Genomic DNA, 15,089 nt, shown 5'->3' with positions numbered 1-15,089 from the left:
AATGTTTGGTTCAACGTCCAACCTAAGGGAAACTTATTCGTTCTTTATTTGTTTGATGGGTCAGGTGAACATGTTTTTGTCCGTCAGTCCAAAGATGCGAGCAACACGGACACACGCATTTCACATTTGCGTTGGATTTTGATTTTTTTTATAAAACAGCCTACAAAGGTCCAGTTTATTTTAATTGAAACTAAAAATTATTAAATGAAAACATTAGAAAATTAGTTAGGGGCGGGCGGTAGATCTAGGTGTCATCGTTGTCCTCCTCCACCTTGGTCAGGTCGACATAGATCGGCTTCTCCATCCATGGGAACGTCTGCTGGAAGGCTCTCAGCTGCTGCTTCGCTTATCACTCGGCCAACATCGCGCGCTCCGCCGCCTACCGCTAGGCCTTCTCGTCGATCGCGCTCCGCCGCCTGCCGCTAGGCCTTTTTGTCGACCGCGTCCCAGTTCAGTGAATGCATCGTGTAAGCTGGGTCGCGACGGAGGTCGGCCGGGATTAGAGCACGATGGTGGTGGATCTCCGTCAGTTGCGCGCAGCCTGAGTCTGGTATGGCTGGCACCGGAACCCTATCGAGGTTGAGGTATGATCCGTGCGGTAGGTTCACTTCGGGATATGGCACCGGCACATCATGTTTCCAAAAGTACCGGCAACGGTGCACCAACACTTAGAGGCGAAAGCGTGACCCCGCCGACTCAAGACCGACTTATCTGTTCTCATAAACTAGCCAATTACCAATTGTATTACCAAAGAGTAACAACCCAGTCGTCTATACAATATACACTCGCATCCGTAGAATAGATTGTAAAGAAGACCAAACCAAGAAAATTCAATCAGGCCGTGGAACAACTCACATGCTCCAACCATAGGTTCAGTGGGTTATCCTAATGACGAGGAAATGATTCTAATGACAAGTCGCCAGCCAGATGATGTTGCTCCTGCATCCAATAATGTTTGGTGATGTCCCTACTAGAGTTTGCTTACCATCCAGCAAGGTAAGAAGCGACGACTGCCGGCGTACTAAGGTTTATAGGTCATGAAATATCTATCTATCAGAGGAAAACAATACGATCAAGCCTAATGAGATACTAATCAAACGGCATGACTGGACGCCGTCTATACTAGCGTCCAGACCTGGACGCAGTTGGCAATAGAGTCCAACCTAGACGCTGTTATTCTTGGCGTCCTTTCTATTTTTATAAATTTTACTGGCCTGTTACTAGTTTCAGAATTACAGAATTATCATTTACCATTAATAAAAAAATCGGGTCAACACCGATGTAGAATTATCCATTCAGAGCACCCACTCAAGCTCCTCATCCATGAAGACAAAACGTGCACACTTGTGCTTGACCATCTGAAGGGCCTGTCGGTCACCACCGTCGCCAGGGATCATCTCTATGCCGGTGAGCAGAGAAAAGTACCCACCTAACTCTCCTGCTGCAAAGGTCTTAGCAATGAGAAACTTGCCGCCACCCAGGGGGAGAAGCTCGAGCTGTTTTGGAAGCCACGCCTCTCCCTCAGGCAGGTTCAGATCTTCCCATACTTTGGGCGCAGTGGGCTGCTGTCCATTGTACATGGCAGAGAGGTCCGTAGCACACAGGTGGTTGGGGTTTAAGTCTGAGAAGCCAAACCACAGATTGAACTCAGGGACGTACTGAGCTCTACCACGAAAGGGCAGCATCCATTCCCCGACGTGACTCCATCCTCGAGGCTCACTATACTGGTGGCGCGGTGTCTCGAAGCTGTAGGTGCCGATGCCGCCATCGCCTGATATGTAGATTGTGGAGACACCGTCGCCATCGACCATGGTGGTGAAGGAGGTAATAAAGGATGGTTGGTACCCAGGTTGGTGGACAAAGGGAGGCGGGGATAGAAGTCGCCAATGCCATTGCGGCAACAAGCTGATCCTCCATTTTCTGGGCGTGCGCTCAAGGACCTCAAAGCATTGTTGGGCGCCCTTCCTGGGGTTCGAATCCAGGACATACATTCTGTCTTCTTCGTCGGCGTCAGGGTGCGCCACGGATAGGCACATGGGTCTGTGTCCCTTGGGCTTGTTGAGGCGGCCTAGGCAGGTGTGGATACGATTGTCGGCGTCATACAGCCCCGCATCGCCCATCGTATTGGCATACACCATTCTGCCTTCGCTGGTGGCGCGGGGGGTGAAGAGCCCGAACATATCGAGGGTGTATCCAGGAACATCTATTGCAGCGATCTTGATGCTTGGGGTCGGCAGCTCCTGGATCTGCATCGCTGGAAACGACTCGAAGTTGATGCTTGGGGTCGGCAGCTCCTGCATCTGCGTCGCTGGGAAAGATTCCTTCTTCTTGGCTACTTCAACGGCTGCTGCTTCTGCTGAACCGTAGAAGAAATTACGGTAAGGATCGATGCGGCGCACAGAATACAAGCCTTCCGTCCAGTTCCGCGTCACAAGATTTACAAACTGCCTCTTCATCTTCGTCTCTGCAACACCACAACAAAATCGGACCTTCTTAGCATTCTCTGATAAAAGGAAAAAATAAACAGATTGCGAAGGACGTAAAGGTGGAGACTTTTGACGAATATAATACTCCCTCCATCCCAAAATTTTTGTCTTACATTTGTCTAGATACGAATGTATCTAATATTAAAATGTGACTTGATACATTCATATTTAGACAAATCTAAAACAAGAATTTTGAGACGAAGGGAGTACCTGAATTTGGTGATCAACAAGCCTTTCCGCTAGATCTATATGAGGTTGGGACAAACCGGCGGCGGGGTGGTGGAGAGGGGAGGGGGGCTATGCGGCGGGGGCTGCTGAGAAGGTAGCTAGGTTTTGCCGACTTGCTCTCTCTCCGGTTCCATAGGAGATTCCCACAGACTTGGGCCACGGGCCGAACAACAGTTTACACGAAAAGCCCATCCATTTAGGTGTCGCTGACCAGCAAATAAATAATTTTGTCTAAAAAAAGCATATAAATATACCTTTTTTTTAATCTATGGCCGATCCGCAGACAGAGATCTTGGGCCAGATCCGTATACATTCAGCACCCTTGTTACAGCATTTGCTAAGCATGAAAAGCGATTGGAGCTATGCTTATGTGCATGAAAATTAAACTCATTAAGCATTGCGTGAAGGGCGGCCAACCAGCTATGACACGTGGCGCTAGCTGGTTGGCCGTGGTGAAAAAACTTTTGAGATATTATTTTTAGATGAATGCGATGAATATTTTTAAAGGTTATTTTCTTTTTAGATGGATGTGATGACCCCATATTTTTTTACGGAAATGTTAACGCCCACCCGTGTGGGCGTTGACCATCTCGACCACACGCATCCATCACCGTCCAGTACTATATGCACGAATCTTGACACAATCTGGCTGATTTTCTGTGCCACGTAGGACAAGGCGTGTGTGTGGTGTGTGACATAGTTCGCCCACACATCCGTTTTACCACACGGAGGGGCCGGTGTGTGGGCGTTTAGCAGTTCACCCACACACCAATTTTCAGTCACGCACAAAGGCTGGTGTGTGGGCATTTGCCATCTCGCCCACACGCCCGTCTCCTCTCCCACACGTAAGCTGCTAGTTGCCATGTGTTTTTGCAGCGCACATGGCAACTGCCTCTAGTGTGCTTTATAAGCAGGTGGCAACTCTCTTTTTTTTACCCGAATTGCCATGTGTTGTTGCAGGGTACACGGCAACTGCCTAGTGTGCACGTAAGCAGATGGCAACTGTCTTTTACCGAGTTGCCATGTGTTTTTGCATGGTACATGGCAACTGCCCCAACGTGCACGTACATGGCAACTGCCCTAACGTGCACGTAAGCAGATGGCAACTCTTCCTTTTTACATGGCAACTGCCCTAGCATGCTTGTGAGCACATGGCAACTCTCTCAACTGCCTAGTGTTAGTATGTGGCAACTTCTAAAGTTATGAAATCATGGCAACTACATTAGATCAGACCATACATGGCAACTGCAGTTAAGCAACCATGGCAACTGCAGTTGTCCGACATGGCAACCGTAGTTCAGCGACATGGCAACTGCTGATAAACGAACATGGACGAGGGTCTGGACCATGGCAACTGCGGGCGCGCGGTGGGCGTCACGCGTCGCGTGCGGGACCAGAAAGGTACAAGGCCTGACATACGGGCGTGTGGGCGTTATCAACTTCGCCCACACGCACGCATGTGAGAAGGTTCAGGAGGAAAAAAAAAGATGTGTGTGGGCATTAGTTGTTTTGCTCACACGTAGATGTGTGGGCTGGTTGCTGTCCATGCCACACGAGGCGTGTGGCACAACTACCCGATACACCACACGTGTGGCAGTTATCGGGGCCCTTTTTTTAAATGGAGGGCTATACAAAGTGGCGCTCGCTGGTAGGTTGTGTTAATAATTTTTCTTTTCTTTTCTTTTTTATTTCTTTTTCTAGATGAAGGTGAGGATTTTTTTTAAATGTTTTTCTAGATGGAGGCGAGGACCCCATCTATTTTTTTAATGAAAACATGCACACAATTTTCTCTGAAGCGGCACCATAGGGTAGCGCCCTAACCACTAGTACAGGAGAAATGATGGCATCCAGAGACGAGGAAGAGCGTAGCAAGCGACGAAATGCTTCAGGGAGTTGAAAGCTCCGAAAAATACAGGAGCGGACGGAGCGCCACTTTGACAACTCCATAAAAATACGCAGCGGGCCGCTTTGCTTTGGCCGCTCCAGGAAGTGAGTTGTGGAGCAGAGAGCTGCCGAACATGGCATATATATACTAGTACTAACGCCCGTGCGTTGCAACGGGCGAAAAAATATAAACATGCTCCATATGGCATTATGCAACACTTCTTATATCTAATTTTGACTAATGTCAGAGATAAGGTTACACTGAGCATAGCATTTTGGACGTGAAGAAGCCACCCCAAGGACACCTAATTCAACCCCACACTTTCATCCAATGAAATAGTAGTTGTACATGGAATAGTCTTTGAATCGATTTTTTTAGTAAAACACAAATTATTTTTATGAAAGGTATTTTTTGTAATTTTTAGAACATATTAAAAAATGAGTCATTTTTCTGATGATCAACATTTTTCTTGGAAAAGTATATTTCATTTGTATTTATTTTTGCACTGTTTTTGGGCTTGGCCCAAGCCGAAGGACTTAATACACAGAGACAAAGTAAACTCATACCGACTTCCCCTCTAGTTAGGGTTTTTTCTCCTCCCAGCGGAGCCTGGCACCGACGTGGAGATTGCGATCCCCTGCATCTCCCAGACCGCCGATCGCGGGCGGCTTCGGACGACTGGCTAGTGTGCGCGCTGGAGGATCTGGCTAGGGCTCTCCCGCCCGTGAAAACCGTCTTATCAGGCAAGAGATTTGATGGAAGGCTCAACGTCGGCGTCTGCCGCTGCGATGAGCGAGATGGAAGCTATGATGAAGGAACTGGGTCTGAAAGAAGACGATCTGGAGGATGTCATGGTTCATGATGGTGATATACCAGAGGAAGCGGCACGGTGGATGGCGATCGCGCGGGTTCATATGGATAAGCAGTACAACCAGTACTGGTTCTTCCGCAACATGCGGGTTGCATGGGATCTAGCGCAAGAAGTTAAGTTTCGCCCTCTGGAAGACAATATCTATACTCTGCAATTTTCCTGCCTGGGTGATTGGGAGAGAGTTATGGAGGACGGCCCCTGGACCTACAAAGGAAAAGCGGTCGTGATTGAGCCCTATGATGGTTTCACCAGGCCATCGACTATTGTTCTAAACAAGATTGAGATGTGGATTCAGATACATGATCTCCCTGAACTGTTCTTCCACTTGATTAAATCGCTAGCAGCTACTGTTGGTGACTTCATATTTGCTGAGCCTAAATCCCAGGATTTTGAGGGTAACTTTTTTAGGGTTCGGGTGAAAGTGGATGTCACAAAGCCGCTCAAGAATGCTGTCTCGCTAGTGATCTAGAAGAGGAGAGAGATCTTCAGGGTGAAATACGAGAGGCTACCAGATTGGTGTGCTGTCTGCGGTATGCTAGGTCATCAATTCAAAGAGCGTGGCGATGGGGTTCATCCTCCATCTGTGCTGGTGTTCAAAAACCTGAAAGCTGACTGGTTCAGGGGCCCAGGACGCGGACCAGGTGCTGCAAGGGGCGTTGAAGGTGGAGAGGAAGAGGCAATGCTCGTGCAGGACGTGGCTCGGGATGAACACAACAAGATAAATTTGATCCCACTGTTGACCCGGATACGGATATGGAGGAAGGAGAAGGGAATCGTAAGAGAGGTGCCCATGCAAATACACTCTTGCTTACTGCTCCAGGAACTAGTCCATCATCTTCGATGGAACCCCAAACCCTTGCTACAGCTACTGTTCCACAGAGCCCCTCGTCAAAGCAAGATCTCAAAAGAACAAAGACCAGCCCTCCTCGGCTGGAAAAGAACCCAGGGAAGAACAAGTCCTCAAACACCCAAACACAATGCGCAATTGGCGGGCCCTATCAACGGGGTGCGCCCAGCGCAATGAGTTGCCTAGTTTGGAACTATCGTGGGGCTGGCAGACCTGTGACAGTTCGAGAGCTTCGAGATCTATCGAAGCAACTTGCTCCCTCTATTGTATGCATTCTCGAAACTCAGTTAGAGGGTTCACATGTTGAGAATCTTGTAGGAACTTTAGGTTACAATAAAAGCTTTACTATAAGCAGCTCCGGTAGGAGCGGTGGACTAGGCATTTTTTGGAATGAGGAAATAAAGCTCGAAGTTATTGGTTATTCTGAGTACCAGATAGATGTTTTTGTTGAGCAGATGACAGAGATTAAAACCAGAATCACCTTTGTGTACGGTGAGGCCCAAACAAGTGAGAGGTACAAAACTTGGGACACGTTGCGCGGAATTGCAGGAACGGGCAACGATCCATGGGTGGTGATTGGAGACTTCAACGAAGCCCTTCATCCCATGAGCACGATGGGGTCGACCAACGGAGCCAAGCATAGATGGATGACTTTTGAGATGCTATTGATACGTGTGGTTTATCGGACATTAGTTATCAGGGACAGAGTTGGACTTTTGAGAAGAAGGTGGTGGGGGGCACGTACACCAGGGTGCGGCTGGACCGGAGCATGGCTAACCCTGCATGGGCTTTGGCCTTCCCAGATGCATCTCTTGAGCACCTCAGTGCCGCTACGTCCGACCACGTCCCGTTGTTGCTTCGGCTCCAAGCAGTGCATGCATGCAGACGGGGACCACGGCCGTTTAAATATGAGATCTGCTGGGAGCGCGACCCAACGTTGGACTCAGGCGCCTGGGGATTCGGTGGACCAGGTGAAGACAAAACTTCAATCGCTGTCGGGCGACCTGGCAACTACACTTTGGCAGCATCCGCAGAGAGATCGCCAAATTAAAAAAGGAGCTACAAGTGATGCGCGAACTCCCATGAAGATCCGGTCCCTCACGACAGGAGACAAAAATTTGCGACTGCCTGGTCGAGTTGTTTCACCGCGAAGAGATTCTATGGAGGCAACGAGCTAGGATTGATTGGCTCATGCATGGCGACAAAACACCTACTTCTTCCACATGAGAGCGAGTAGGCGTCGACGGAAGAACCAGCTCAAGTCATTGCAGCGTGCTAGTGGTCAGGTTACAGAGAACATGCTGGAGATGGAAGATATGATAACCTATTTCTATAAAGACTTGTATAGGACAGAAGGGGTGGGTGACATGGAACATGTTTTAGAAACAGTACCATGCAAGGTTACGCAGGCAATGAACGCTTCGTTGAATGCCCCGTACAGCGCAGAAGAAGTTAAGACCGCCCTTTTTCAAATGTTGCCCACAAAGGCACCGGGACCAGACGGCTTTCCTGCTCACTTCTTTTAGCGGCACTAGGAGACATGTGGAGATGAAATCACCTAAGTCATGCTTAAAATTGTTGAGGGTACAGAATCAGCGGCATGCATAATGAGACAGTTTTGGTATTGATACCTAAGGTAAAAAACCAAACCCTACTGAGCCAGTTCCGTCCCATCAGTTTATGTAATGTTCTTTACAAAATTGCGTCCAAAGTGATCTCTAACCAACTGAAGGTGATACTACTCGACATTATATCTGAGGAACAATCTGCCTTTGTTCCTGGTAGACCTATCACTGAGAACATCATCACTGCCTACGAGTGCCTACACTTTATGAAGAGAAATAAAGCTAAAAGGCACTAGTCATTTGCTCTGAAGCTAGACATGATGAAGGCCTATGATAGGGTGGAGTGGCCATATTTGAGAGCAATCATGGTAAAGCTGGGGTTCACTGAGAGATGGGTGGACATTGTTATGGGACTTGTCACCACTGTTAATTTTTCTGTCATGTTTAATGGGAAGAGATTGGAGGAATTCGAACCATCAAGAGGAATCAGACAAGGGGACCCAATATCTCCGTACTTGTTCTTGCTAGCAGCAGAGGGCCTGTCGTGCCTGTTAAATCAAAAAGTGAGTCATCCAATCTGGTTGGTGTACAAGTGGCTCCTACGGCGCTGCCAGTTAGCCATCTACTATTCGCTGATGACAGCATGTTGTTCTGTAAGGCAAATAGTGTGGGAGCTAATGAGGTGAACCTAGTACTGAATACATACTGCCAAGCATCAGGTCAGCGAGTGAACTTTGCAAAAGCATCAATCTTCTTTAGCAAGGGAGTGCTGGAAACTACCAGGATAGAAATAAAAGGTTCACTCAACATCCCCAATGAAACTTTAAATGAGAAGTATTTAGGGATGCCATCTGATATTGGGAGTTCGAAGAATGGTGCCTTTAAATACCTGAAAGATCATTTATGGAGTAAGGTGCAGGGCTGGGTGGAAAACACCATGTCATCGGCAGGTAAGGAGGTTCTAGTCAAATCAGTTGCCCAGTCCATACCGGTATTCTCCATGTCATGCTTTAAACTCCCAAGGGGATTATGTGAACATCTCAATATGCTTATCGGGAAGTTTTGGTGGGGAAGCAAAGATGGCAAAAGGAAACCTCATTGGGTATCTTGGAAAAGTATGACACGACCGAAGGGAATGGGAGGTCTAGGATTCAAAGATTTTGAACTATTCAGTATGGCGATGTTGGCACGACAGGCTTGGAGATTACTCCAAACACCAGAGTCCCTTAGTGCTCGCTTATTGAAGAGCATATCTTTCCTTGACTCCACTATTTTGGAGGCGACTTTGGGCAACCATCCCAGTCAGATATGGCGAGCCATTATCGAAGGTAGAGATACACTCAAACAGGGACTAATTCATAGAATTGACAACGGTCAGTCTACTCGAATCTGGGAGGACCCGTGGTTGCCAAGAGACGAGATGTTACAGCCATATGGGTGTATTCACCCTAATCCGCCAACCCTGGTATCGGAACTGATCGACCACACTAGTGCTTCGTGGAACAGCCAGCTAATCAACCAAGTGTTTATGCCCATGGATGCCTGCACCATTATGGGAATTCCGTTGTGCACTCGTAACCTCCAGGACTTCTGGAGATGGAATTTTGAAACAAGCGGAAACTTCACTGTCAAATCTGCTTATCGCATGCTTGTAGCGACAAGATAGCGTCGGGAGGCATGGCTTGAGGGCACGGCTGGAACATCAAATATTGCGTCCGAGGAGGGAGCATGGAAAACTTTGTGGAAGACCCAGGTTCCCGCAAAGGTTAGGATGTTCCTTTGGCGTTTATCAAAGCATTCTCTCCCTAAAGAGGACATCAGGGCTCACCGACACATGGCAGATAACGCTCACTGCGGCTTATGTGGCTCTCTTGATTCATGGGGACATTCTCTGGTTAATTGCACTAGCTCGAAATGTGTGTGGGCATTAGTTGATGAGGAGCTAGCACAAAATCTGGTCTCAAACACGGAACCCAATGCCAAACAGTGGCTCTTCATCTTCATGCAATTGCTATCACATGACCAGTTTGTATTGCTTGCAGTTACACTCTGGGCGATCTGGACAGCGCGTCGCAAGGCTATTCATGAAGGAATTTTCCAATTGCCTCAAGAAACTAATTCCTTTATCCGGCTGAAAGTGTGTTATATCGACTAGAGGGGGGGGGTGAATAGGCGATTTTTATGAAAGTCTTCAAAACATGGAAGTTTCGAAGACAAATGATAGAATTGAACCTATTTCCATGCAGCGGAAGATAGACTACACTAGACAGACAATAGTCAAGCATTCAATGAAGTGAAACCACACTGACTAATAGTAGCTAGGCAGTAAGGATCAGGTACACAGTGAAGACAAATAGATAAAGCAAATAGGCACTGACTTTACAAGAGCCAACAGTAAATAAAGAGATGAGAAGGATAGAACCAGTGTGCGTGACGAAGACAAAGGTTTGGTAGACCAGTTCCAACTGCTGTGACAGTTGTACGTCTGGTTAGGGAGGATAGGTATTTAAACCTGAGGACACTCAGTCCCTGACACTTAGTCCTGAGCACACAGCTCAGAACACTTAGTCCTCTCCGTATTCCCCTTGAGCTAAGATCACACAGACCTTGCCCAATCACTATGGTAAGTCTTCAAGGTAAACTTCCAAACCTCCACAGACTTCGTTCACTGGCGATCCACAATGACTCTTGGATGCTCAGAACGCGACGCCTAATCGGCTGGAGGATTCACAGTCCTCAAGTGTAATAAGTCTTCAGATCACACAAACAAGAAGACTTAAGTGATGCCTAACACTCTTTGGCTCTGGGTGGTTAGGGCTTTATCCTCTCAAGGAATTCTCTCTCAAAGGCTTTCAGGTGGGTTGCTCTCAAACGACAAAAGCCGTACTTTAACTCTGAGCAGCCAACCGTTTATGGTTGTAGGGGGTGGGCTATTTATAGCCACTAGGCAACCCGACCTGATTTGTCCGAAATGACCTTAGGTCACTAAGGAACTGACACGTGTTCCAACGGTTAGATTTCAAACACACACGGCAACTTTACTTGGGCTACAAGCAAAGCTGACTTGTCCAACTCTGAACAAGATTCGCTCTCATAGTCTTCACTCGAAGACATAGGATTTTGGTTAAGCATCACTATAGTCATTCTGACTGGTTTTCTTGGACCCCACTTAACAGTATGGTGGTTCCTATGACTCAACAAAGAAGAAAAAGAACTACGAAAGATCTAAGTCTTCGCGCTCCATAGTCTTCATGCGATGTCTTCTCTTGTCATAGTCTTCAAGGTGAATGTCTTCACTTACCACCTTTGACTTCAATGTCTTCATACATTTTTAGGGGTCATCTCTGGTAGGAAAACCGAATCAATGGGGGACTTCTACCTGTGTTATCCTGCAATTCTCACAAATACATTAGTCCCTCAACTAGGTTTGTCGTCAATACTCCAAAACCAACTAGGGGTGGCACTAGATGCACTTACAATCTCCCCCTTTTTGGTGATTGATGACAAACTAGTTGAAGTTTTCAACGGGGAATATAATATGTGAAATTGTAAAGGATAAGGAATTGTCTTCATAAGTTGCAAGGGCTCCCCCTGAAGATGTGCATATAAGTAATTTTCTTTTGGAATGCAAATGCACATGGCAGGTTGTACTTGTGGAGATCCTCTTCAACTTATGATGACAATTCATCATGCATGAAGGGTATGTGAAGATAATGACATGCATAATGAAAAATGGACGTCTGCAAAATGATCTAAGTGCGAAATTTATCGTCGCACATGCAGGATTTATCATCGCATCACAAAATAGCAAATAAGTAGCAGACGACCATCGAGTTTAAGTGTTACAACTCAAAGAACCAAATGTATCAAAGCGAGAGTTGTAAACACTAGGCAAACATAAAGTAACCGCCCATATGGACCCGCTTGAAGACTATCAAACTCATATGCTTCTCCCACTTTTGTTAGTGAGGACCAAAAAGGTTTGAAGACATAGAGCAGCTACTCGTTCCCATGAAGAGTAGGTGAAGCAGCAGGGTCGTCGGTGGTGTTCGGCCGTGCAGAAGAACTTGGGGCAGTGTCAAGGCGTGCAGAAGTAGGGGGCGGTGAAGTGGCATCATCGTCGTCCTCGATCACACTAGCATTCACAGTTGCCGCAGAAGAAGAGAATTCAGAGTCTTCAAGAGATGGAGTTCGTCGCAGCATAGTCCTTCGGGGAGGTGTGGAGTCAAACTTGAAACGTTCAGAGAAGCCATCCTCTTGAACATCATCCTTAGATCACATATGCGTCAACCCTTTCCATGTACGCCGACAGGTTTCATGGGCAACAAAGGCATTCTTGGTGGCAAGATTGCGAATGCGGTTGACATCCACCAAGAGGCTGTGCATTTGGCGCTTCAGCCAGTCATGATGCCTATCCTGTTTCTGATGAAGAGCAACTAGAAGCTCTCGGTCATTGAGAACATGAGATCGCTTCTTGGGTCGGTGGGCAATAGTGCTTTCAGTGGCTTCAGTAAGGGCACGATGAGGTGCACGTGTAGTACCAGCCAGAGGATAAACACGAGTGACTGCTTCAACTCCTTCAATGTTCTAAGTGAAACTTTGATGCTCCGCATTCTGAAGACTAAGAGGTTCCTTGGTAGGCTCTGGATAAATGGCTTCAACGGACATATCCACATCAGGCAGAAAGATCCGATGATTGCGAGCAGATGGCTGATATGAGATAGCTAAGTGGAGTTTAATCAGCCGCATTATCCATGGAGCGTAGAACTTCAAGCCAAAAAGATCAGATCCTGATGCAGCAAGTTGGCGAATGAAGAAGTCTTATGCATTGAAGCATTTGCCATGGAGAATATAGAAGACCAAAGTCTTCATTGCACCTTCCAGTTTTGCATGTGGAGAATGTCCTTTGATGGGTCAGAGAGTTCGCCGTAGAATGTGATAGATAGTCCTTGGCAGATACTCTAGGTCTTCGACAAAGAACTCCTTAGGATATGCAGCATCTTGTGGCAAAGGCTTCATCATACTGAGCATCTGACTCATGTTCGGTTCAGGCTTGTGAAAGATGCTCTCCATAGCTTCACTGTGAAGCTGACAGCCAGGTTCATAGAGATCTCCAGGAGTGGGCAGACCAGTGAGCTCAATGATATCAAAGGCTTTGGCTTCTTGATGAATATTTCCTGTCATCCACTCAAGGACCCAAGTCTTCGGATCTCTGTTGTAACCACGTATGTGAAGTGTGGCATAAAATTGGAGCAGCAACTCTTCGTTCCAGTGCTCTTGGTCGGTGATGAAGGGCAGCAATCCAACCTCTTTGAAGCAATTCAGAGCTTCTTCCAAATAGGGCAGACCAGCTATTGCTTCGGTGTCAAGACGCATATGTGGGAAGATGCGACCTTGATTGTACATAATGCATGAGTAATAGCTTCGCTGTGGATAGCTCCAGAACCGATCAGAAGATATTCGTTCCCTTGAGTAGGGGTTCTTGGAGCTATTGAAGAAGGTGTTGTCTGCTTTGAAGCCGTTGACATTGAAGGATCCAGGTGCTGATGCAGGACCTGGAAACCTGGGCAACCTTGGAATGGGCTTCTGTACCTGAGGCCTATGCTCAATATGATAGTCAAACTAAGGACCAGCAGCAGGCGCAGGAACAGAAGCAGTAGCATCATTGGCTTCGCTGACTTCTGGTTCTTGGGTTGGTGTAGGCTCCACATTTGCTCCAGCCATGACAGCGTCAGTGGCTTCATTGGTGTTGGTGGTGGCAGCCTCAAGATTTTCTACCTCCACTTGATGAGCTGGAGGGTTGGGCACAGACACATTCTCCTCGAGAACAGCTTCTTCAGTAGTTGGGGGAGTAGGGACACGTTCTTCTTCTTGAGTGTCATCGGCTGATGCAGCCGGAATGTCTTCAGTAGTTTTAGCCTTAGACTCGGAGACTTGAGACCTTGGTCCTTTGCGAAGCCTGCGTAACGCTGGCGACACCTTTGGAGATGGAGTTGGCTGGGCCTCAAAGTCATCATCTTCTTCTTGCCGGGGTGGTGTGACTTGTTATTGTGGGTGATCAGCCCATGATGCATCCTAAGCAATTGGCGTCAGAGGACGACCAATGCTGATGAGTTCGCTGTGCGTAAGCACAGGCGATGATACCTGTTGGTGCTCGATCTGAGGAAGAACTACATCATCTTCAACATGGTCATGGTGAGCAATGTCTTTAGCAGCGGTGGGATCAGCTGCTGGTATGTCTTCAGCTTCATGAGCCTCTGGGAAAGCAGGCTCATGGACAGTCAGTTGGTGCTCTTGATGTTCAGCGGCAGGGCAAACCATGGAGATAGGTTCAACAATTAAGGGCTCTATGGGAGCAGCCCGTTCCTTCTTGGTCTTCCGCTTCTTCTTGGAGGTAGCAGCAGCAGAGGCTTCAGGATGTTTCCTCTTTCTGGCTTCAGCCTCAGCAGTCCTCGTCTTCTTCAGTTCTGAAGCGGTAGACCTGGCTTTTGGCTTCGAGCCAGTCATGCTGGTTGGGAAGACAATGGGATGTGCTTCCTTCCTTGGTGCGTTGGGTTCGGCCATAGCGGGCTTCTTCTTCTTCTGCTTTGCAGCCATCCTGGGGTCAATGCGAAGGCGCCCAAGGGCCTTGCGTTTCTCAGCCTCATTGTAGGCTTGCACACACTTGTCAGCCAGGTTCTTCATGCGCTCACGAGAACCTTGAGCTTCTTCACGCTTCTTGAGAAAGGCTTCTTTGAGCTCGTGTAGCATGATCTTGAAGTTCTTGACCTCTTGCACGCTGAGCTTGGCCATATGCTTCTTGAACTGAGCTTTCTTAAAGTCAATCTTCTGCTTCAGTTCAATGATGCGCTGGGCTATAGCTAACTCTGAAGCAATGGCGCCATGGAAAGTGACACTGAGGCCAATGGAAACTTGCAGATCTTCAAAGCTGAGGTTGGGTGTGTCAAACCACTCATCGATGAAGTCGTGGATGATTGCCACGTCAAAGAGAGGCAAATTGTTGAAGATTTCTGCTTCTTCTTTGCTCTTGATCAGCTACTCAAGAGCGTCATCTGCAAGATCTTCATCACTGGACAGATAAATGGCATCGTTGTGCAGAATGGCAACAGCAGTCAGTTCTTGGCTGGTGTGTGGCAGAGGCATCTTGACTCTCGGGGGCTTGGAGATACGTGACAGATTTTCAGACTACACACTGTCTTCAGGAGGT

General features: G+C 47.6%; 1 protein-coding gene across 1 annotated transcript; it reads right to left on the bottom strand.

Annotated features, from left to right (window-relative positions):
- Positions 1-1,182: 1,182 nt before the first annotated feature.
- On the bottom strand, positions 1,183-2,810 carry LOC119314315. The gene is made up of 2 exons (XM_037589047.1): positions 2,697-2,810; positions 1,183-2,464 (listed from the first exon to the last, which is right to left on the bottom strand). Exon 2 carries the CDS (start codon positions 2,454-2,456, stop codon positions 1,296-1,298), a length of 1,161 nt encoding a protein of 386 aa, XP_037444944.1. The 5' UTR covers positions 2,457-2,464; positions 2,697-2,810; the 3' UTR covers positions 1,183-1,295.
- Between the last annotated feature and the right edge of the window lie 12,279 nt (positions 2,811-15,089).

This window comes from Triticum dicoccoides, chromosome 6A (genome assembly GCF_002162155.2).
Source record: "Triticum dicoccoides isolate Atlit2015 ecotype Zavitan chromosome 6A, WEW_v2.0, whole genome shotgun sequence".
Classification (NCBI taxonomy): domain Eukaryota; kingdom Viridiplantae; phylum Streptophyta; class Magnoliopsida; order Poales; family Poaceae; genus Triticum; species Triticum dicoccoides.
This window is presented reverse-complemented; position numbering and strand designations above follow the sequence as displayed.